This window comes from Sorex araneus, chromosome X (assembly GCF_027595985.1).
Source record: "Sorex araneus isolate mSorAra2 chromosome X, mSorAra2.pri, whole genome shotgun sequence".
Classification (NCBI taxonomy): domain Eukaryota; kingdom Metazoa; phylum Chordata; class Mammalia; order Eulipotyphla; family Soricidae; genus Sorex; species Sorex araneus.
In genome coordinates this window covers 363,165,202-363,189,127 of record NC_073313.1, presented here as the reverse complement: position 1 = coordinate 363,189,127, position 23,926 = coordinate 363,165,202, and the positions used below count along the sequence as shown (strand labels likewise).

Here is a 23,926-nt window from a genome sequence, read left to right as displayed (position 1 = left end):
AAATAAATTTAAAAATATATACATACACTGCTATACCAACCAGTAATGGGATGCCAACGAAAATAGACTGAATAACAGAACTTAAGAACAATCCTAACATCAATGTATCTCAGATCACACATACTTTAGTGTGTGACAAGGAAAGAGAAATAAGTATTTTCATGGGGGAATATGTCACACACTGTATTCATCTGACGCAGAAGCAAGTCTACTAGCTCTGGTCGGTGACTTCTGTGCCTCTTTCCACCCAAGCGCTCCACGGAATCACACGTGGCCCAAGGAAGTAATGTCAGCTCCAGCGACAAAGGCTGCCTCGGAGCCCAGAAGGAAAGCTCCCGAAATGAGTCACATTTAGGTATCATTGGACCCATCAACACTTACCAAGTATAGAAATCACAAAAAGATAGTCCAAAAAACTTTTTTAAAAGATGCTGTATAACCACAAATATGAAAAGATAATAACCAACTCCAAAACCCTGAGTTCTCGGACCGGAGCAGCAGCCTAACAGGTAGGGAGCCTGCCTTACACGCAGCCCACTCAGGTTTGATCCCTAGAACCCCACACGGTCCCCCAAGCCCACCAGGAGTGATTCCTGAGCACAGTGCTGAGAGTAAGCACTAAGCACCACCGGGGGCCGTTCCCCCCACTTACAAAAACAAAACAAGAAGCTACTGAAAACATGAATTCTCACTGGTACTCTATTCAGTCACATAAAGAACTAATAATGCCCTTCAAGTCCTCCCCAAAAAAGCCATTTATGCCCTCAAAGCAATCTCCCCTAAGGCACATGCAGTGAGATGCAAATATTCAAGTGGGAGTATGACGATAACGGAAAGGAAACTATGTTTTTGAGTAAAAATTTTTCTTACTTACCCATTTAATATATGTTCAAAAAGATGAACCTGACCATCTCTGCAAACAACAGCTAACTTGACAGGCTAGAAGGAAAATATAAGCAATTACTATGAGCAATATATGACAGTGCATAGAAAATACTTTAATATAAATATACAGTGAAAATTATTTTGTAACATTTAACATTATGTACACATATTTGTAGAAATTCAACACATCTTCCCAACCCTCCAAATCAAAGGGGGAAGGGACGGCCTACAGCCAAACCACAAACCACACAAACCTTGGCCCTAAAACAAAAAAAGAGTAATTAGGTGGGGCGGGGGGGGGGGGCGCGAGTAGAGCAGGAGGGACCTGCCTTGCACAGGGCTGACCTGGGCCCAGTGTTCAGCATCCCGTACGGCTCCCCAAGCACCGCCAGGAGTAAATCCTGACTGAAGAGCCAGGAATAACCTCAGCATGACTGGGTGTGACCCAAACACCAAAACAAATTAAAATAGCAATTTTTTTGCTAGTGCCAAGTGTTTTGTTTCTGATCTGGGGCCACAACCAGTGGTCCAGAAACTACTGCTGGCTCGGCACGTGGAGGTGGGGAGGCTGCAGACACAGCACTGGGGCGGAAACGGCGTCCCCCGAGTGACCGCTCCCACACAACTCTCGCCACGGTTCTGAAATTCAGGCCAAGAACAGTCAAGAACGCAGCCTGGCGGCGAGAGGAGCAAGCGGAGCTGCAGGGACCCCAGGAGGGAAGCGCGGCCATTACGAGGGCCGCCCGTCAGAGTATCGGATGTGGGAAATGCCGCTCCACCCTGGCCTTTCCCTCCAGAGAGCTTCTCCCGGGACGGAAGGGAGACCTAACTGCCCCATGATAGCGTCACCTGACTGTGGCTTGGTGCTCAGGGATCACTCTTGGTGGTGCTCAGGGGCCCGTATGCGGTGACAGGGATCTAACCCAAGAGTTAGGCGCCTTATCTGCCGTATTCGCACTCCAGCCCCAGATTACGTTATTCTTCATTCCTCATTCCCAAATCATTAACCCCCCCCATCCTAATTTTAAAATAACATCTGTGAAAATCCAGAAAAACTTTCAGACATCAGGTCATTTACCTCTTCTTTATTCTCTGATAAAGTTAAGTCGATGTAGACAGGTTCATCTGTCACTGTGAAAGACATTACTGCATTTTTTTCTTTATTTTCTGACCGGACCTGCCTAGATGAACAAAACCACTGGTTAGACACTAAGACAGACTTATTAAAAAAAAAAAAAAAAAAGCCCTACAAAATCCCAGTATGTAATTATTAAGTTACTAGCAGTATTATCTAGCAGCCTCCCCCCAAGTGGGGAGACTGTCCCGCAGGCATGCGAAAGAGTAAAACTGTAACACAGGGCGCAAGAGACCTGCGCAGCTCTCAGCTTGGATAAAGGTCAGTGACCAGGAGGCATTAAGTACATTTTTTCATTTGAAAATGAGGCAGTATGCCCATTTTGGGAACCTCTATATAGAAATATGAGTAGGCAGATGACTCTGAAGATGAACAAAGGTCCACTGCTCCTTGAACAAGCACAGAGGAGATCCTGCAATAAAGTCTTAAATTTTTCTCAGTTTTTTAGACAGACTAAACTACTAGAAGTCATTGTAAATTAAGCAAACTTCAAAGTTATATTCATAGTAACCCTGTAAGCTGAGACAGACTCTTTCAAGGCAAAGTTACCCCCAAATCCAAAAGACTACGTACCAGACATTAAGTAACCGGTCGTGTACTGCCCCAGATAAGAAATAAAGGCCTGTGACTCCATCAAAGGGCTGACTCTCACTAGGAGGCCGAATAGTAGTAAAAATAAGTGAGGAAACGGGCGTTGCATGTCCTGTGAAGTGCTAGAAAGTTACATCTCATTTAGGAGAGAATAAATACAAAAGCAACAAAAAAATTAAAGAATCTAATATCGCAAGTAACATACACAACAGGTATCTGACATCAGACTAACGCTAACAGATAAACGTAATTCTAAGCAGATGAAGTGACTTATGCTAGATTTTTCTTCTTAAACATTCCTCCCGAGGGTCAGAGAGACAGTACAAGGGTAAGGTGCCTGCCTGCCTTCCATGTAGCTGACCCAATTCTGTCCCGCAGACGACATCCCAGGATCACCCCAGGAGGGGCCACTCAACAGAGCATCAACAGTCCCTGAGCCCTGCAAAGTATGACCTAAATCCCCCCAAATACCTCTTTATGAAAGTAAAAATGTCACTTCTAATCGTGGGCTTACTACCCCACGATCTACTTCATCTCTTTTTTGAAAGATGAACTTAACTCTATCCACGTTTAAAGGGGTGTTTGAGTGCTCAGACACAGCCAAGGAATTGTAGGTCTTCATTTTATACTCAGAGAGTCGAAACCACAATTTTAAGGCATCATCACAGCACCAAAAGTTCAATAACCCCTAAGAGCCATAATACAGAGTAAAATACTTTACATTTTGTTATATTCCCTTTCCTAGACAATGTATGTGAAATGGATGTGTCTAAGCTATTTAACACTGACAAACCAGATTTGGAGGCTACTATTTGGCATTTCAGAAAATATAAGTGCTCTTTAAACAACGTCCAGTGACTCGAACTTCTGTCTTCCTCCGTACTGACTCCTGCATTTATAGCTAATTTGATTCACTCACTCTGTAGATTTCTTTGGTCTCCAAAACCCATAGTTTGATTGTTCGGCCAGCTGAAAGCAACATCTTTCCATCTGGGCTGAGACACAGGGAGCTGACACTACTGTTGTCACCTTTCCATTTGCTGTATTATGAAGAAAAACAAAATTATCTTAATGAATGAGAGTAAATTATTCAGAGTAAAAACTACCAACACACACCAAGCACTAAAAATATCACCTAACATTCCACATCTAATCGTATGCCCTAGAAGAGTGTCCGGGAACGAACCTTGGACTTGTCACTGAAGTGAAGCCTCCCCTGCAAGCTATCCCCAAGGTCCAGAGGGGCCACTCAAAATCGGAGAGTATGCTTTGCACGCCGGATATGACCTTTGACCCCTGCACTGAATGGCTCCCCAAGCACCCTGGGCCAAGCACCATAAATAAGAACAACAAAAACATTCTCCAATGGTAGCAGGACTGTTCTGAGACTGACATGGAAGCCCCAAAAGAAGAGCATGGGTATTTGGAGCAGCTGCCTCACGAGTGCTTGGTCTCGAGTTCAGATTCTGAGTATCCCAAGACAAGAAGCACAAGCTCTGCTACCTGAGCCTCAGAGCCGTGCTGTCTGCAGTCACGGACATCACAAGTGGGTTTTGGCCAAACTGCATGGCAGGTGCACGGAAGCATCAGGAAAAGGACCTTGACCCTCTGCCCCTGGAAAGTGCCACAACTAAGATGTATGCACATGCCTGGGAAATGTGGTTCCCGGCAAGCACATGTGAGCACCACCAGGCCCCTGATGAGCACCACAAGCACCATCTGACCTTAACCAAAGTGATGCCTCAGCAGGCATGCTTCCAAGCAAAACCCGCAGCGAGCACCATGGCTAAGTGTGAGAGCACCACAGCCTGACACGTTACCCCCAGCAGGTTATGTGTACAATCCTGCGTGACCACCGCACACCACGACCAACAGTGAAGGAATGAGGAGAGGGAAGAATTCTGAAATGGAGCCTGGGGAGTTGTGTGCCTTCGGGTCTGAGGTGGATTTAGAAGAAGCCCAAGAAAACAGCCCAGTGGTTGGTTCTCTACATACCCGTCCTCCATCCTATCCCCACAGTTACTTCATTCTCTGGAAGGTGACCTTTTAATTTAGACAAGCCACAGATCAAAAAGGCCATTTCTATTTCAAATCCCCATAGACACGCCAAGTACCGTTTGGGAAAGTAAAAGAAACGGGGTTTTATGTCTCTAAAACTTCAAACGCGATTAACAGCAGGGGTCCTTGCAGTTTGCTGAAACGCATCAGGATCCTTCACTTCTAAAATCAAGAAATGGCAGCCTCTTATTGCCTAAGGAGTCCACTCTCAAGTGGAAGAAAAGGTTATTTTTTGGCCAAAATTACTAGAATTAGATTCCTAGCTAACATCCAGATCCTGGACACATACCCCAAAGCCTGATTTTAAATGAGCGTTAGCCCCATCCAGCCAGGTGAAGGAGCTGGCCCGGCATGCTGCCGCGGCCCTAAAGAAAACCCCAGCACTGAAGTCCTCTGGGATACGAACAGAACTGCAGAGAAGTCTCCGAGAAACAGGTAAAGCAGACTCGGTGCTGCAGCTAAAAAGAACTGAGAAAGGCCCAGAAGCGCTCATGAAGAGCTGGCGCCCAGGCCAGGCCCCCTGCATCCCGGAACTATGAGGGGCAGCCCTGATGGCTCCGGAGCACGACACGGGAAGCAGCCTCCCCCCGAGAGAGAAAAGAGAGACATAGAACCAGAAGAATGCGAACGAACTAATGGCAGGCAGATACGAAACTAAGCAAATGAACAGCAAAACTATGAAAGCCTTGAGGAGGAGTAGAAGGCTTAGGACAGGGGAAGGGCGCTTGGCTTGCACGCAGCCAACCCAGGTTTGATCCCCGGCATCCCATAAGGCCCCTTGAACACCACCAAGAGGTACTCCTGAGTGCAGAGCCAGGAGTGACCCCTGACCACCACCAGGTGTGGCCCAAACAAAAGCATTAAAGAAAGCAAAATGCCCTGCTAAATGCTAAGAGAAGCACAGAGCAGTCTCGGGCTCCCAGTAGTAATATTTAAGCAGCCCTAAGTAACTGCTCAACCAAACACAAACCTGATAGAGCGAGATAAATAATCCAGAAAACTGGAATCCCAACTGCAGTGGGAGGGGGTAAAAGGGAAGGTCACCAAGGACCCAGAGAAGGGAAGGAAGTGGATGGACTGGTGATGAGTGTAGTGCTGGAATTATGCACACGGGGAAACATCACTAACAATAATGTCAATCGGGGCTAGAGCGACAGGACAGCGGGTAGGGCATTTGCCGACCCAAGTTTGATCCCCGGCATGCAGCCGACCCAAGTTTGATCCCCAGCATCAAATATGATTGCTGGAACACCACCAGGAGTAGTTCTTGAGTGCTCTGTCAGGAGTAACCCCTGCACATCACTGGATATGCCCCCAAAACAAGACAAACCAAACCAAAAAATACCCCAACCTATGATGTAAATCACAAGACCTCCATTAATCAAACAGAAATGAAAACCCTAATACTAGGAGAATGAAAAGGGGGGAAAAGGTGAAGACTAAGAAAGTTAAACCCTAGGGCTGGAACAATAGCACACCGGGTAGGGCGTTTGCCTTGCACGCGGCCGACCCAGGTTCGATTCCCAGCATCCCACATGGTCCCCTGAGCACCGCCAGGGGTGATTCCTGAATGCAGAGCCAGGAGTAACCCCTGTGCATCGCCGGGTGTGACTCAAGAAGAAAAAAAAAAAAAGAAAGCTAAACCCTAGTCTTTCACTGTAGGAAATCAATATTGTATATAAAACGGAAAATGAAGTCAGTCTAGACCAGCCCTCCTCCTTCCTCTGGGCTCCACATAAGCCTCTGTTCTCGCCATCTCACCCCCTCTCCCAAAAGGATTCTCTCACCCTCTTCTACCTAACTCCTGCTTAGCCTAGAAACCTGATTAAGAGTTCTCAAGAAGGCCAAGATGGCTCCAAGGAGCAGAGCACATACTACGAGTATTAGGAGACGGAGGTTCAATCCCCAGGACCTCTTTCTTGGTCCCTGAAACACCACCCAAAAACAGCACCAAGCCAAGAGTACGCCCCCAGCACCACGAGGCAGGGGCCCAAAATAAAACTCAGAGCCTTCAGCAACAGCCTGTAGCCCTCCTCAGTCTATATCCCCCACTGTGTCCAGCATCAGACTTGCCTTAAGGCAAGGACTCCGCCTGGCTCTGTCAGACTAGAAGCATTTCCGAACACGAGCCCACGCCTCCCAAAGCGCCCCCCTCGGTGCTACTCACCACTTGACTTTGCATGTCTGTGTATTCCACTCCACAATATGCTTATCATCTGAACAACTATACAAACAGCCATTGTCTTGGTGCCACTGTATACAATTGACTCTGCTGTCATGTCCACCACTCTACACATTAAACAAACAAACAAAAAAGTTAAAATACAAAATTCCTACCATTACTAAACAGTTAACTGAAATGTCAGGCCTTAACTTAGAAGCCTGAACCTTTGTTTTTCCTTTTTTGTTTTACAATAACTTGATAAACACTGCACCATGGGGGGAAAAAAAGTGGGGGCATTGAGAAATCAGCTTTAGATTCTGGGGAGGCTACAACCAGTGATGCCTTTATCCTGGCTCTAGGCTCAGGGATCCCCCCTGCCCCGCCGGCAGGGCTCGGGGGACTATCCAGGGTACAGGGACCAAATGCAGGTCAGCCACTTCCAAGGACTAGCTCTCTAGTCGAAGAAATCAAATCAGCTTTTAATTCCATCTGAAAATCATCTCACTTCATATGTTGAAAACACATAGTTCCAGATAAGTTAAAGAATAACAGACCTAAATGCCACTTACTTCTGAAACACCAGTTCTAAGCAAAGTAACTCAGTGGCAAAATGCTCGTGACACCCAAATAAACGCCCCGGGGGGGAGGGGAGGGTCTTGTGGCACAGGTGAAACAGGATCAAAAGGACCGGGGGCTGTCCCAGTGACTCTTCTCAGTCAACCTGTATTGTGTATTACACGTATCTATACGACCTGATCCTTGAGTGAACTATTCAAGTACAATCAGAAGGGGCTCACAACCAGCACTTAAGGAAAATTCATTAGTCGCAAATATTCTATTGAAAATCCCTTTTCAAATAGAGTGAAATCCAACTCATTAAAGAAATGTGCTCTTTGAAAGTAAATCGTTAGTTAGTTTCATAGATGACATAGATGAACACCTTAAGTGTTCATGTTTTATTTTTGGTGCCAGAGAAAAGCATACACTATGAACCAAGTAGAAAAATCATACGTTTTTAAGAGACAGCTTTAAATCAGGCAACATTTTTCACTGCCAAATAGGTTATTTTTGTTCTAGGGGTTTTGGGGTCAGCTGTTGGCTGTTGCTTCACTGATGAAGGGTGCCAAAGGGTGACAGGCTGCCAGAAGAACAAGGGACTTGCTCCTTCTGGGTCCCCGTGTGCCCAGCTCCACAGGCCAATCCAACGTTCCCAATACCTGGAGGCCTCCCTCCTTCCCCTCCCTTCCAACATCCTCATCGCCTCCGTCCAGCAGCCAGCTGGAGCCCTCTTCAGAGGTCTGACCCGAGGGACTCCAGACAGGTTAAGCATCAGCATCAGCTACGACTCCAACTGCCTCGGACATGCCGCTATCCTCAGAGATGCCAAGCTCCTTCCTTACCTACAATACTCAGGAGTCCTCTTGATCCTTCTCCTGGCCTCAACTTACCTACCATAGCACCTATCAACTATTACTGTTCCAGGTTTTAAAAGTGGGAGGGATTAAAAAATGCCCCTGGGGGCTGGAGTGATAGCATAGCAGGTAGGGCGTTTTTCAAAATCCCAGCATCCCATATGGTCCCCTGAGCACCGCCAGGATTGATTCCTGAGTGCAGAGCCAGGAGTAACCCCTGTGCATCGCCAGGTGTGACCCAAAAACCAAAAGAGGAAAAAAAAAAAAGCCCCTGAAGTGCTGAGTCTGGAGCATCTCCTGAACCATTTTATTACCCTATCTTTATTGCAAGATTGTATCAAATGCATATCACATACATACTTACTATTAATTTACTATGCAATTCTCCTTTTACTGTACTGTATAACAAAATACTACCAACTGCTGTACCAAGAGCCAACAAGTCAGTCTGGTTACTCGTTCCTATTGCTTCTGATTTCCTTTTTTTCCTCTGGGGACTTTCCTGGAAAAAAAGAGGAAAAAAAAATCAACGTTTTACTTTGTATTTCAAACACAAAACCATCACTACTGCATTAATTGTAAATGCTCCAAAGATCATGAAAGCAAACTAAGTGCTACTAAGTTTGGAGGCCACACCCAGCAATGCTCCGGGGTTACCCCGGCTCTGTACTGAAGACTCACTCCTGGTGGCCTTGGGGGACGATATAGGATGCTGGAGACGGAACCCTGGTGGGCTGCATGCAAGGCAAGCGCCTTCCCTGCCATACTATCACTCGGGCCACAAAACAACTTTTAATGTCTGGGACAATTTCTTCCTACTTTAAATAATAATCATAAATCAACCTGGGGGGGAAGGCTCAGAGAGATAGCTCACGTGGTAGAGCACATACCCAGCATTGTAGTCCTGAGCTCAGCCCCGGGTACCAAGTGCCCGCCCAGCCCACTCCCAGCCCCAGCTGGTGGCCCTAGTGCCCAAGCATCAACAGTTCCAAGCCTGAGCTCCCAAGCTCAAGCACCAGTCAGACATCCTACCCCTGCACCCCAGCCCCACAGCACAGCTGGAGAGGCCCTTATCTAAAAAAACACAGGAAGAAGTAGTTCGAAACTCTGTCCCCTTTTCACATCCCTCTGGAGAAAGGGGGCAAATACAACAACTTGGTTCATTTCCTTCCTCCCTCCCTCCCTCCCGCGGTAGCTTTGACTCCTCTTCTTTCTAACATGATGTCCAATTTATGTATTTTCCTTTGGGTGCTGCCACACTGACCGGGCTCAGTCACGCACGTGTCAAAGTGCTCTGGAGATTACACCTTGTGGCACTGGGGATCAAACACTCAGCACATTCCTGGGGCTGAAGCTGCAGTAGGCACGTCCCTTTGGTCCCCCTCATCACCAGGAGTGATCCCTGAGTACAGAGCTGGGAGTAATCCCCGAGAACAGCTGAGTGTAGCCCAAAAACCCAAAGGGAGGGAGAGGGACACCATGTTACCACGACATAGAGTATCAGGGGCCAGAGAGTACAGGGATTGGCACCTGCCTTGCATAAGCTGGACCCCGCTTCAGTGCCCAGCACCAGAGAGTACAGGGGTTGGCACCTGCCTTGCATGAGCTGGACCCTGCTTCAGTGCCCAGCACCAGAGAGCACAGGGGTTGGCACCTGCCTTGCATGAGCTGGACCCTGCTTCAGTGCCCAGCACCAGAGAGTACAGGAGTTAGCCCTGCCTTGCATGAGCTGGAAGCCGCTTCAGCCCCGAGCACCAGAGAGTACAGGGATTAGCACCTGTGTTGCATGAGCTGGACCCTGCTTCAGTCCCCAGCACCACAGATAGTCCCCTAAGTGTGGCCCTGAGTGACCTTAAGCACAGAGCCAGCCCTTCAGCACCACTGGCTATGGTCCCAATCCCCTAAATCTCCACCCCAAACACCAGAGGGCTGGTCACTTGAGAGCAAACTTTCCACGCGGGAGAACCGGTTCGATCCCCACACTACATGGACCCCGGGCACACGTGGGCAGTCTCTGGGCAGAGTACTAAGCCCAACACCACCAGGTGTGGCCCTGAAATATAAAGAACACAAAGCACATGTTTCCTTTAAATTTTTTTCCATTACAGTTTAGGCAACATGCCTGCGACAATTAATGTTTTCAATTTTAATATGAAAGTTAGGCCTTCACCACTTCCAAACTGCCCAAGACTCTCCACCACTGTCCACGTCTAGACGTACTTTTAGCTATTTATTATACATTTTTGTATACAACAGTACCAAGATTTTAAATTCCATGCCAAAGAGTTTTAAGAACTTAAAACCAAGTTTTGAGGTAAGTGATAGTAGAGCGGGTAGGGCAAACATTGCCTTGCATGCAGCCAACCTGGGTGCGATTCCCAGCTCTCGAAACGGTCCTCCAAGTATCACAAGGATTACTAAACAGACCCAGGAATAACATAAGCATCAATAGGTTTGACCCATCACCCCCCAAACACAAATTTAAAAAAAAAATCTTATATAGCAATTATTTCATTCTACATTTTAAATATCACTAGATTCTCAGTTTTGAACTTTCAAACACAAATGATAATCTTAACCTATCGCACTAGCATGCCAAATTATTCCAAGAATGAGGAACAGGATTACAACCACAGTGGTTTTTAGAATAAGAAGATGAAAAGCAGAAACATCAAATTGTTACAATTTCAAAACTGATTCAAAAGATTAACTGTTACCCCCAAAGAAACCACTTACTAACCACCTGGCTCACATATCAATCCAGGGATTCAGTCATTGTTCATGCATTGTAAGTACTTCTAAAACCCTTTTCCCTTAGTCTACGAAAAAAGGGGGGCGAGGGGCCGGAGCTATAGCACAGCGGGTAGGGCGTTTGCCTTGCACTCGGCCGACCCGGGTTCGATCCCCAGCATCCCATATGGTCCCCCAAGCACTGCCAGGAGCAATTTCTGAGTGCAAAGCCAGGAGTAACCCCTGAGCATTGCTGGGAGTGACCCAAAAAGAAAAAAAAAAGGGGGGGGGGGCGAGGACTGCACGTTGCCTTCTAAGTTGTCTCACCATCTGCAGTTCTTAGGCGCAAACTCCCAACACTGCTGGTCACACGCAGGGCTGCCATACACCGGGCACAGGAGCCCTCCTCATCTTCCCCAAGTCACTCCCCACAAGCTGGCTGGTACCCTAGAACCCAGCTGACTCCATCAAAGGGTGGTCGCCATGGGAGATGCTCTAATCCCTTGCTCAGAGATTAAACTCCACAAAGGAGTGAGATCAGCTCGTGCTTGTCTTTTTCTTTCTGATTCAACTTGATTTAACTTGACTTCCTCCAATTCCATTCAAGTTGCAGCAAACTGTGGGACAGCAGATCTCCTCAGAGCCAAGCAGTATTCCCCTGTGTGTGAGTGTGTGTGATAAACATACTATTTTTCATCCACTTATCTGTTGCTGGTTCCCTGGCGATGTCCCTGTCTCGGCAGTGATGAGCAGAGGTGCCCGTGCACCCTTTCGGATGAAGTCTGTTCCTGGAGTAGGTGCCCAGGAGCCGGACTGTGGGAGGCAGCGGTAGCTCTAACCTTCATTTTTTTGGAGACATTTACAAACTATTTTCCAAAAAGGCTGTATTTTCCATTTTTTTCTTTTAGAATGTCATGAATGTCAAGTTTGAAAACTTTTATTCATTTCACAAAAAAATAAGATTATTTGTATTACATATAGAAAAATGATGTCCATTTTTCTATGAGAAATTTACTCACGGTAAATTCAAAAGAGAAGTCATATGTAACTGTATCTCATGGTGATCCAAAAAAACTTAAAAATAAATAAGTCATAAAGAAAATTTCAAATACCCAAATATAAAAGCAGGTGGGGGTCCAGCTGAGTTGTGACTCAGCAGTTTTGCGTATGTGGAGACCCTGAGTTCAATTCCCAGCACCAACAGGGAAAAAAAAAACCACCTCTGATGACTCAACAGTAATATTCATTCAAACATTAAAATTTTAGCACAAGGATTGTCCCAGGCCCCACCTTCAATTAAATGAATTTCTAAAACCACCAGATTGAGGACAGATCTGGTTTCTATAATAGGTTATGAGCATAAATTTCTATTCCAGTGGGAAAAAGTACATCAACCTTCTACTTCCTCATAGGAATCTCTGAGAATCTAGAAATTACTTCTACTCTTTGTATCCCCAAATAAAGCTTACATGATCTACACTGAGGTTCCTAATGTGTGAAACATGCTGGATGAACATATTTCCCCCAGAACCAAATCATTTGGAAGTGCAGAGAAAATCTTTAAGTTAAACATTGACAATTCAAAGTCCTAATATCCCTAACAGCAAAATCTGTATTTTGTGGGGAATACAGGCAGAGGCAAGAACCCACGGAATCTGTGCCTAAATCTGAGGATGACCGGTCCAACTGTAAATAATACTACAATTAATCTCAAAGAATTATTACTCGTGTGTGTCTTCTCCAAGTTCAAAGCTCATTTTCAAAACAATTTCCTATATATCAGGGAGATAAGTTTAAAGGGCTGCGGCCACTCCCCAACACAAATGACTTCCACAGCAGGATGTGTAAACGGGTAACACACCAACCAATTTAAATTTACCCAGGGCCAGAGCGCGGCAGGGAGAGAAGGCTTTACTCTGCACAGAGCTGCAGCAGCCAGGACCCTGCAGCGGCATGATCCCGAGCACAGCCTGGGGCACACGCCTAAGCACTGAGGGGCCACAAACCACCCCCCCAAATTAAAAAAAAAATCTACAGAACCAATGTGCATTTTAGTGGCCTCAAGCGTTTTCAATATTCCCTCACACCAGTTGGCGGTTTTAATTTGGTAGGTCCAAAGCTCCCTAGTGGTGCGGGGACTCACCGGGGCTATCTTGGGGTGCCTGCCACAAGACCATGAGGCGCCAGGAATCACATGTGTGTGGCAGCCACTCAGTCTAACACTTTGATCCATCTTCCTGCTCACTTTTTAAAAAAAAAAAAAAATATGGGTTTTTTGGCCACTCCAGCAGTGCTCAGGACTTATTGTTGAGGAGCTTAAAGGACTGCGTGTGGTCCAGGAGATTGAACCCTGACCGGCTGTGTATAAGGCAAGACCCCTTCCCACAGTACTCTCGCTGCAGCCCCTCACACTAAATATTTCTGAAACCAAGGATTTAGAGAAATGATTACAGGTTAAGACAGATACTAGCATTATCTAGCTGAACCTTTTACTCCTGTGAATAAAGTGTCAAGGTCTCCCTGAAAAGCAAATCCAAATCAACAGCTCACTGTCACTTAAACGCACCCATTACTGGCCTCCAACACCCCTTGCCCAGCCTCATCTGCTTTCAAGACAACTTGATGGGACAAAGTACATGATCTGCATGCAGGAGGCCTGGGCTTCATCTTCAACACAAGATTCCCTGAGCGATGCTGATCAGAGCAGGGAGAAGTACCAAGCACCACCTGGTGTGCACCCTCCCTCCAGTCTGAAAAAACAATCTGTCATCTAGGCTTTACTGTTCATCTTGAACATGTCCGCGATGAAAACCTTTTCTTTCTCTTAAGCACCTAAGTCTTGCTGTCTTGCACCGCAGACACAGTAAATATGTATGACTTTTTTTTTTTTATGTCCTAGCACACCATTTTCCACCATTTAAAGGACCTAGCACAATGTCATGTTGGTATTAACAGTAAGTGTAAATATACAAAGTAATGGGAAAGGAAGACTAAACAATCTAGATTTTAGCTAAAACTCATAGATTTTGACAGAAAAAAAAAAAATCTGAGTTCTTTAATCTTAACACGAGAGAAGTCCAAAAGCATGAAATCTTTTCCAGGGGCTGGAGAGAGTACAACAGGGACACTTGCCTTGCAAGCAGCAAACTGGGGTTCAATCTGACACCCTTTATTGTCCTCTAGTCCAACAGAAGTGGTCTCTGAGTGCAGAGCCAAGTGCGAGCCCCCACCCCACCTCAGATGGGCATGGCTCAAAAAACAAACAAAAAGAGTCTCTTCCATCATGAAGGGCAGGTTGAACTAAGCAACAGCAAGATGTGACGGCTGAGTAAGAATCAGAGGGAGTGGTAGATACAGTGAAGAAAATCACAGACCCAGGTGATGAAGTCTGAACCCGATCAGCCAGAAGCTCAAAAGCCTGAGGTTGACAGAGCAAGACTTTCACACCCCACCATCAGTACACACGCCTGTCAAAATATAAGCATGCATAACTGAAACAAACTTCATAGCTCCTTCCCACAGAGCGCACCAACAGTGTTCCTCCCAACCTACTTTATAATCTGCTACCAAAATTATGTTTGGAAAAGTTACCTCTAGATACCGAAAATCATACCGAAATCTCAGGTTCCCCTCTGTAGTCAATCTCCTGAACCACTTCTTGGCCTATCTTACCACTCTGTGAACAGTGAACAATGTGCACATTTTACTTATTACATATACCATTCAGGGTGAAACAACTAAATTCCAATACACAGAAACTTCTATTTCTACAATGGGACATAATTTGCAATCTCGCCCCTCTTCGGAAGTTTAAAGACTGGAAACACTACAGGCCAGCTTTGTGCAGAAAGACGGTGATGACATGAGCGGCACTGGCAGAGGGTCCCGGACACTCTGGTGATGTGGAAACAGAGTCACTGTGCATATGGAAACCACAAGAGCTAACAAGTTTTGAGTGACCCAAGTTATAAGAAAAGTTGTTTTTTTAAAATAAGCCAGTGCCTATTAATTAAAATGTTACAAAAGAAAAGAACTGGATTGTCAGGATGGGACAGAGGATACTCAGTTCCAATTTTTCCTGGAAATACCCATAATGTGCTTGACTTGCCGATGTCTGGAGTTCCCTGTTCTTTGTTCAATATGCACTTAGCTGTGTGGAGTCATCAAACCAGAGCAGTTATTATGGTGGCCAACAGTGACAGGTCAGTTACTCTAGAGCACTTACAGCAAATAAGAGGGGCGGGAGCGACAGTACAGCAGAGAGGGTGTCTACCTTGCAGACAGCTGACCCGTGTTCAATCCCCAGCATCCCGTATCATCCCTTGAGCATCACCAGAAGTAAGTTCTGAATGCAGAGTCAGGAGTAACCCCTGAGCACTGCCAAAAAGCAAATACATAAATAAACAAATTTAAAAAAAAAAAAGAGTCTGGGGGATGCAGTGATAGTATAGTGGGGAGGGTGTTTGCCTTGCACGTTGCCAACCTGGTTCGAGCCCAAGGATCCCTGAGCACTGCCAGGAGTAATTCCTGAGTGCAAAGCCAGGAGTAAGGTCTGAGCATTGCCTGCGGTGATCTAAAAAGCAAAAACATAAATTAAAAATAAGAAATAAAAAGAGTCTGAAGGAATTAGGGAACAATGAAAAAGCAGGATCAGTTCCCAAGGGACTGAAATACTGTGTGGCTATGGCGTCTCACTGCCCATCTCAGCCTTGCCTTTCACATGTCAACTGAGCAGCTCTAAAAAGTAGTCCAACAATCTGTCTCCTTGCATTTTTTTTTTGACATGAGTGGCACTCTTCAACCAGGCACCATGAACTAAAGGGCGTACTCTGAGTACTCTGATGTTTCCTTTATATGAACCACTCAAAAAAACTAATGTGGCATGAATACAAAGTGCTGTTACCAGTCTCCTGACAAAGAATAAGCAACAATCTAATGTCTAAATACTTTTAAATCTTTGCTGTAACTCCTGTTACCCAGAGCAGGATCTCTTTTGATAACACATCACCAAGCTCTGGCAATTACTGAACCACACGTAGGATACTCTTACAAAATGATTTACTTTAAACAGAGAGCAGTAAGTGATAAAATAAGCTCATTAGAAAATACTCATTGACTCATTCAGTAATAATCTTTATTGAGCATTCTACACGCCTGACCAGTATACACTAGTCTTGTGTATTTCTTTATTTGATCCTAAAGACCTTGGAACACCAGTTGTAGAGTCTTCCAACCAGGGAGCAGATCACCTACCAAAACCTCAAAAGATGCTGGAAATATAGGCATCAGAATTAACTTCCTTTTCATGCCTCATTGTTCAAGCCTCAAAGATGAAAAATAAAGGAATTTAGTAAGATGAGCACACCTTAGAACTCTAGGAGGCAAGGATCACAACCCAAGGAATTGAGAGCACAAGCTGAAGCAGCTGCTATAAATCACTATTTTCATCTTTAAAAATCACACGCTTGAATTCTGTACCAGAATGTACAGGCTGTCTTATACAGTAAAAACAGCTTCTCTCCCTAATATTCAAGTTAAATTGATGCTGAGAGAATAGACCCCCAAGATGATGAGGTATTACCAAACTACTTTCTTCCCAGCTCTCAATTCTGTGCCTTGAGAACTAGGAAAAAGAACTAAAAGAACCTGGAGAATTTAGTGGCCACAAGTGCTCTACGCTGGGTATTATAGCTTTGGTCAAATCACCCCAATTTTCCATTTCCTTTTCTTTTCTTTCCTTTCTTCTTTTTTCTTTTTGGGTCACACCCGGCGATGCTCAGGGTTTAAGTTCTGGCTCTGCACTCAGGAATTACTCCTGGCGATGCTCAGGGGACCATATGGGATGCCAGGGATCGAACCCAAGTCGGCCGCATGCAAGGCCTTACCCGCTGTACTATCAGTCCAGTCCAATTTTCCGTTTCTTATTCTCAATTAGTTTTTCCAAGTCTAATACTGAGCATCACATAGTTCAATAACTAAAAATAAGAGTACATATAGGTTTTAAAGTTGTCCACCTCATTTTTCATAAAGACCTCCCCCCAAATTAAAGCGACTCCGTTCAATGGGGTAAAAATTATGCTGGGTCCCAGTTATCAAACCAAGGAAGACTACATTTTATTCCTGAGGCATATAAGAATGAAGTCATTAGAAAAAGCAAAGTTGGTGTCAAGGTTCTTGGGTGATCTATATTTGAATTTAAGACTGAAGTTTGATCCTGTTTCCACTTTTGGCTTTACATAAGTTGATTAATTTTGCAGAACCTTCCCATTTTTCTCCCTCAACAAGGTAAAAAGTTAATCCTTCTATACCTTGCAATACAAACCAGATAAGATGATACTTACAACACTTATTCATCAAGAACAATTCTGTACGCAATTTGCATTATTAAGTATATTAACCTAGTCACTGGAGTGGAAAAAGAACAGTTAACCAGAAGCACTGTTTCCACTACAAAAGTCAAATAAAAGAGTGCAGCTCGAACCCACGCATCTAATAATCACTGCTTCTCATTTTCTCTAGCGCAAGTACTGTCATCACTTTACAAGGCCTGTTAAAAGGCAAACACTGTCAACTTAGAAAGGGAAAAGTAAGGCCAGAGTTTGCTCTGAAAAGGGAACGTGCACAGGCTGTTGTGATTTTAATAACGTTCAACTACAACTCTCTTATAAGTCCAAGTTTTGTGCTTCCTGGTCTGATAAAACTTTTTATTAATCAGTAAGTCACCCATCTAGCAATTTAGAAAAATGCGTCCAAAATCTGAAAAATACCTGAACATCCTCCCCCAAAACTGTAACAAGGTAACTGTCCCCCTGCGTGCAACCTCAAACTGAGCGGAAGTCCTCCAGGTGAGACAGCTGAGGCTCCCTTTTTTGAACTTTCGCATAGTTCCGCATACCTGGTACTAAAAAACGCGCTCTGATGCTTCCAAATCAGAACCAAGGGACTAGGTCTGGCTCCCATGTAATTGACTTACCACGTGCGTGACTGCAGGCCAGTGACTCAACAGTGAATGGCAGCTTACCTGAGCCGGCTCCCGAACCCTGGAAAAGACCTTCCCCCAATAGGCAACGTCCCACGACAAACGTCATCCAGATTCTTAACCATAAAGTTCCACGACTCTGAACGACCGGGGGGACCCTTCCCCTACAAATCCGAACGCGGGGCTCTGACTTTAAGGAAAGCGGGGACTAGGGGCTTCGGGGGAGAGCCCAGGGTGCAGAGACGCTCACCCTTAGGAATCTAAAAAAAATCAAATAACGAAGAACAAGAAAGCCAAGTTGGAAAAAGAATCAAGAAAACCGGAAACGGGCCTGGGAAAAGTCACAAGTCTCCCGAGTGCGAGTCCCCTGCCCTGGACGTGGACAGGAACACGTGGTGGGGGAGCGAGCACCCCAGAGAGCGGGGTAGCGGGGGGATGGGGTGGGGTGGGGAGGGGTGGGGGGGTCCGGAAGGCCGGGGCAGGCCCGCCGGCGCCCACCTCCCCGCGCCCGGCCCCCGAGGACCGGGTGGCGCCCGCCGCCGCCCCGCAGCCCGGGGTCTGTCAAACGCCCCGGCTCCTGCGGCGCGCACGCGGCGGGGCGCGGCCCGGGCGGTGGAAGGCGCCCCTGGAGGGCCCGGCGGGACCCCCGCGGGCGCGGCCACCTCGGAGCCGGCGGGGACCCGGCGGGGACCCGGGCCGCGGGGCGGCCGGCGGCGGCGGCGGCGCCGGGGTGCAGGGCGCGGGCGGAGCGCCCCGCGGCCTCCCCGCCGTGCCTCCCGGAGGCCGCCCGCGCCGCGCCGCCCGCCCCGGGCCCCCGCGCGCCCCCGCGCCCCGCGGCCCCGCGGCCCGGCCCCGCGCCGTCCCGCCCGCGTTACCTTGGCCTGCAGCCGCGCGGGCGCCCAGGCCAGGCAGGTGCAGGTGCCGCTGAGGTGCGCCGAGGGCACGTACTCCTGGTGCAGCCGGTTGCTGGCGGTCTCCCACACGCGCAGGTGACCGTCGGTGGACGCTAGGGCGAAGTAGGCCTGGTTCTGCGGGGCGAAGGCGCAGGGCACCCCCGCGGGGGACAGGGGGTCGGCAACGCCGCCGCCGCCCGCCGCCATTGCTGCTCCGGCTTCGCGGTAGCCACGTGTTCGCCCGTGCGCAGGCGCACCGCGGCGGGGCGGGGCCCGAAGGGAGGAAGTGGGGTCGGGGCAGCCGCGGGAGGCGGGGGCGTGGCTCTCCGCGACGCAGCAGGAGGTGGCCCGGCCCCGCCCTCTGGACGGTGGCGCGACGGGCTCAAAGTTAGTGCGAATGAGAACGCTGTTCGTGCAAGTCGTGGAGGAAGAGGGGTTGAGCTCTACTTTCCAAAACTGTCCCCATCTTATTCATGGTTCTTTTTGGGCGATAATAAAATGATCTTATTGAGGGAGGTTGCTGATTCTAAGGAGTATGCAGGACTCTCGGGAGAAAGGAAGAGAGGGAAGTCTCCGAAAGTAAAAGAAGGGAAATTATGCGCCCTGAGATGGCAAAGCAAGCTGCAGGGTCTACTCCCGATGGAGTATGCCAGGCCTGTACTTCCAAAATAAGGAAAAAGGACCGGGCGATAGTACAGGGGCTAAGGGGGTTTGCCTTGCATGCAGCAGGCCTGGGTTCGATTCTGGGCATCCCGTATGGTCATAACATTCTCTGAGCCCACCAGGGGTGGTTCCTGTGTGCAAAGCTAGGGGTGAGCCCTAAGCAGCACCGAGTGCTGCCCTAAAGCCAGAATAAAAGGGTCAAAGGTTTTGGGACTTGGGGCTGGAGCGATAGCACAGCGGGTAAGGCGGTTGCCTTGCACGGGGCCAACCCGGGTTCGATTGCCAGCATCCCATATGGTCCCCCGAGCACCGCCAGGAGTAATTCCTGAGTGCAGAGCTAGGAGTAATCCATGTGCATCGCCGGGTGTGACCCAAAAAGCAAAAAAAAAGGTTTTGGGACTTTTGCTACTCTGTTAGGGGAGCACACCAGGCAGAAGGAGATATCACCCCCGCCCCCAACTCTCTTTTAAACGAAATAATTGAAAAAAAAATTTTTTCAGAAGTTGGGCCAAAGAGATAGTACAGCGGGTAGTGTTTTTGTACGTGGCCAGTCCGGTTCTATTCTTGGCATCCCACATGGAATGTTCCCCCATCCCCTCCACACCAGCACCCCCAGAGGTAGTTCCTGAGTTCAGAGCCAGAAGTAAGCCCTGAGCATCACCTCCTGCTGTGGCCCACCAAAGAAAGAGAGAAGGGAGAGGGGGTTGTATTTAGAGGCTGAAGACAGAGCATGGGGATTAAGACTCATAGCTCCTGCTGGTTAGATTTGCAGGCACTACATATGACCCAAAGAGCACATCCAGAAGCGATCCCAAAGCAGTGCCAGATGCGGCCCAAAAGCAAAAAATGAAAAAAACACCAAGTATGAACAAGTATGAGACTTCAACAACCGTTTCCATTTTCACCTATCTATTGCAGGCTGAAGTCATGTATACACAACTTAGTCTTCATATTGCAGAAATAATACTGAGAGCAGCTACTCCACCTAATTTTTTGTCAAGACGTATCAATGTATCTCGCATCGCTACATGAATTAAATGTTCTTGACATTTCCCTAATATTTAATCAAATCTATGCATTCTAATTCCCAAAGTGCCCGCCATGCCTCTCCAGCCCAAACAGCGTGTTGCCTAATGGGAAAGATATTGGGGGGTGGGGTGATTTCTATCTTCAGGTCTATGGTATCACTGATGACTGAGACTTTTACAGCAAGTGAGTACCATTGTGAAGAGTTATTTTAGATTTGGGTTTTTGTGAATATGTATTTTAATAAAAAGTTTGGTCCCTGGCATCATATATAATCCCCTAAGCACCATCAGGAGATTCCTGAGCATTGCCAGGAGTGACCCTCCACCACCCCACCACCAAAAAAAGAAAGCAGCCAAATCACATAAAAGCAAAGAATGTGGAGCTGGAGCAACAGCACAGCAGGTAGGGCGTTTGCCTTGTAAGCGGGCGACCCGGGTTCGATTCCCAGCATCCCATATGGTCCCCTGAGCACCGCCAGGGGTGATTCCTGAATGCAGAGCCAGGAGTAACCCCTGTGCATTGCCAGGTGTGACCCAAAAAGCAAAAAAAAAAAAAAAAAAAAAAAGCAAAGAATGTGACACAAATGGTCAGATGGTCATATTTACTAAGACGTCTGTTATAAATCCAAATAAATATGTTCAGGAGGAAGTTGGAAATATAAGGATATCAGATATGAATTTTGGATTTATTAGCATACAGATGTTATTGGCACTGTTGGACTGATCAGATCATGTTAAGTGTAAGTACTGATAGGGAAGAAAACAGCCGTAGACTTGTAATGTTTAGAGGCAGAGAAGAAAAAGAATTCAGCAAAAGAAATTAAGAAGGACTACTAGTGAGTCAGAATGAAAGGCCAGGAGAACAAGATGCCCTGAAAACCAAATTTTTAAGAAATTCAGAAGTAAGATTTGATAAGACTCTTAAAATGAAGACAGAATTATCCCACTGACTTGGCAAAATCACGATCATTGGTGCTTTTTCAAATGTATTTTTAGCACAGAAGGGAAACATATTGTCAAGACTAGAGGAGATAGGGAGTCGTGAGGAGCTGCCAAAAAGTATAGTCAGCTAGTTCAAGAATTTTTGAGCATGTATGAGAATGCATGAAGTAAGGTCTGAGCTAAAGTGATTTAGGTATATATTAGTCACTGTAGCACTGTGGCACTGTCGTCCCGCGTTCATTGATTTCCTCAAGTGGGTACCAGTAATGTCTCCATTGTGAGACTTGTTACTGTTTTTGGCATATCGAATATGCCACGGGGAGCTTGCCAGGCTCTGCCATGCAGGCGGGATACTCTTTGTAGCTTGCCGGGCTCTCCGAGAGGGATGGAGGAATTCAACCCTGGTCGGCTGCGTGCAAGGCAAATGCCCTACCCGCTGTGCTATCACTCCAGCCATATACTAGTCATGAATATATAAATAACAAAAGTTTTGCGGACATTTGCACCATGTCAGCTATGGTTCCAAATATTTGCTTTATGTGTGTTGATTCATTTGTCACTGTACCAAGCAGAGGATAAAGAAACTGTCACTAGGACCTGGAGCGATAGTACAGTGGGTAGGGCATTTGCCTTGCACACAGCCAACCTGGGTTCAATTCCCAGCATTCCATATGGTCCCCTGAGCACTGCCAGGAGTAATTCCTGAGTGCAAAGCCAGGAATAAGCCCTGTACATCACCGGGTGTGACCCCCCCCCAAAAAAAAGAAAGAAACTGTCACTAATTTCACATAACTAAAGTATTGATCTGGTAGTGAAGATAAAGTTAAATTTCTAGCCCAAGTCATTTTGGGGGAACGGTAACCTATAAAATATGGTCAGCTACATGCAAAGACCTTAATCCCTGTAGTAATTCTCAGCCCAGTCTAGAGAATTCTTATCAATAAACTTGCAGTAGCCAAACATACTAATTCCTTGATCTTTTCCCTTTCAATAATCTTGTCTTTACTCTCTGTCTGGCATTCACTCCATGGCCATCTCCCAGCCCTCATTACAATAACTATGCCCCTTCCATGCTCTATTTCCACACACCATTCTAACCACCAACTCCCATTTTTCCAGAACACTTCTTCTAGTTCCAGGCTCTAACCAATCCTTCTATCTAGGGAACAACCAATCCCACACTCTTCACAGAACCCTACCCATGATTCCTGATGACTGTACTGCCTTCATAATTGCTCTTAATTTTTTTCTTCTTTTGTTTTGAGCCACATACAGTGGTGTGTAGAGCTTACTCCTGACTCTCCACCCAGGAATCACCCCTGGTAGTGCAGCGGCAGGCACCATATGGGGTACTGGGAATTGAACCCAGGTGAGCTATGTACAAGGCAAACACTCTACCCGTTGTACCACCTCTTTGACACCTTAAATTGTATTATTATAACCCTAAATTCCCTTTGCCAATTTCTCCCGTTAGAGTGGAGCGATAGCACAGAGGGTAAGGCCTTGCACGCAGCCAACCCGGGCTCGATTCCTCCATCCCTCTCGGAGAGCCTGGCAAGCTACCAAGAGTATCCTGCCTGCATAGCAGAGCCTGGCAAGCTCCCTGTGGCATATTTGATATGCCAAAAACAGTAACAAGTCTCACAATGGAGACATTACTGGTGCCCGCTTGAGCAAATCAATAAACAATGGGATGACAGTGCTACACTGCTACAATTTCTCTCATTGCTGTTATGTTCCCCTTTGGTAAAGGTACAGTTCTGAAAAAATCTGATAAAATCTTTCACCCATGGCTATAGAAAATGGGTAGAGAAAAGCCAGTGCCATGCTCTTAGGGCTCTTGGCCACTTTAAATTCACGTTCACAGACAGCAGTGTGGGAAACTGCCGTCTTATCAATGAGCTGTTCCCTAATCACTCATTCTTCTACCGAGACCTATTCCTATCAACGACTGCCTCCTCTCTCCTCTCACTTCCCCTGGACTCTCAGTGGATGACTTCGCTCCCTAGCTCCCGAGAGAATACCAGTGAACTTCTGCCAGCTCCCGTTAGCAGATCCTCTCCCCCTGCACCCCTCCCTCCTGGTTCTGTGGCTGGACAACCTGTGCTCCTAGCAAGGGCCAAGCCCTCTCTTGTCCGTTTTAGGATATTGTTCAGAAGGGTCTTCCTCACTGTCCTAGGGTCAGTTTCTACTTTTCAGCATGTTCCTTCTCATTAACACAGAAGCACACTGCATCTCCTTTATTTAAAAAACAGAACAAAGCAAAACTCCAGATTGCTGGAGAGATAGTACAGCGGGTAAGGTACTTGCCTTGCATGCGGCTGGCCTGGGTTCAGTCCCAGGCATTCCATATGGCCCCCTGAGCACTGCCAGGAGGAATTCCTGAGTGCAGAGCCAGGAGTTAACCTGGAGCACTGCCAGGTGTGGCCCCCAAATAAATAAGCAT

The 23,926-nt window shown here is 46.8% G+C and overlaps 1 protein-coding gene and 1 non-coding gene across 2 annotated transcripts in view; both read right to left on the bottom strand.

The window, feature by feature from the left end:
* The window catches only part of WDR43 (WD repeat domain 43), a 44,583-nt gene extending 25,491 nt beyond the window's left edge, over positions 1–19,092 (bottom strand). The window contains exons 1-7 of the mRNA XM_055122863.1: positions 18,830–19,092; positions 8,610–8,747; positions 6,837–6,958; positions 3,531–3,651; positions 2,594–2,733; positions 1,964–2,066; positions 875–939 (exon numbers count right to left, since the gene is read on the bottom strand). Of these exons, the coding sequence (XP_054978838.1) occupies positions 875–939; positions 1,964–2,066; positions 2,594–2,733; positions 3,531–3,651; positions 6,837–6,958; positions 8,610–8,747; positions 18,830–19,054 (914 nt within the window). The 5' untranslated portion in view covers positions 19,055–19,092. The remainder of the gene's footprint in view (positions 1–874; positions 940–1,963; positions 2,067–2,593; positions 2,734–3,530; positions 3,652–6,836; positions 6,959–8,609; positions 8,748–18,829) is intronic.
* On the bottom strand, positions 3,198–3,282 carry LOC129400668 (small nucleolar RNA SNORD53/SNORD92). The gene has a single exon (XR_008627857.1). It is a non-coding gene; the product is annotated as a small nucleolar RNA SNORD53/SNORD92 (small nucleolar RNA).
* Positions 19,093–23,926: the final 4,834 nt, after the last annotated feature.